The sequence below is a fragment of the Sphaeroforma arctica genome (assembly GCF_001186125.1).
Source record: "Sphaeroforma arctica JP610 unplaced genomic scaffold supercont1.11450, whole genome shotgun sequence".
Taxonomy (NCBI): Eukaryota; class Ichthyosporea; order Ichthyophonida; genus Sphaeroforma; species Sphaeroforma arctica.
The window spans coordinates 1-829 of NW_014029108.1; the positions used below are offsets into that span (position 1 = coordinate 1).

General features: G+C 42.0%; 1 protein-coding gene across 1 annotated transcript; it reads right to left on the bottom strand.

Annotated features, from left to right (window-relative positions):
- Positions 1-290: 290 nt before the first annotated feature.
- Positions 291-473, bottom strand: SARC_17624 (hypothetical protein; the record flags this gene model as incomplete). Its single annotated transcript, XM_014288283.1, has 1 exon — positions 291-473. A coding segment is annotated over one exon (183 nt), but the record flags the coding sequence as incomplete, so codon positions are not given.
- Positions 474-829: the final 356 nt, after the last annotated feature.

An 829-nucleotide genomic window follows, 5' to 3' on the forward strand; every position in this document is an offset into this window, starting at 1 on the left:
ACATGTTATATATTATATATATATATATATATATATATATATATGTAATACACACACACACATATATATATATATATATATTTATATATATTATATCTATGGCTATACGACACTAGAAGGTGGTCGTGCAATTACCCTGGGGTCACTCTTGAGCTACACGAACGAAGTTGTCAAGTTGTAATACCACACAGACTACATATACTCTCGGACGTATGCATATATAAATAATACACCTACATATATACGACCTCATTTACTCATCTTCATATTCTTTATTGACCTATACCTACCACAGTGACCTTCTCCCACTCGCCCAATGGTGTGCTGCCGTCTCCCTCTCCGTGTCGTGGTCGTGCGCGTGCGTATACGCTGGCATCAACACAGAGCTTCACCAGCGAAGTGACCAAGTACCGTATCACCATAGGAACTGAACCCGATGAGGACTGCTTGTTTGTGTTTGATCCTACATCCATCAAGGTAGGCTGCGTGTAGGAAGTTGTATGTATGTGTGTGTGTGTGTGTGTATGTATGTATGCAGGGCTTAATAGTGGTGTGTGGCTCTTGGGGTGCTGTTTGTGTTGATGGGTGTGTGTATACGTGTTTCAACACGCCACTAAACCCTACACACAAGAACGTGCGCGCGAATGTCTGTGTGAGTGCGTATTCGTGTCCCCAACATTTCATCCGAAATGATATCAACGGTATACAGTTCAACAATCGCACCTTAGGACTTCTTCATTCCGTTAGGGGACGTTACTCTAATGTCGTGTGGACGGAATGATATTAATCTGCTGTCTCGTTTTCACGAGAGATCGACATCACTTCGTAT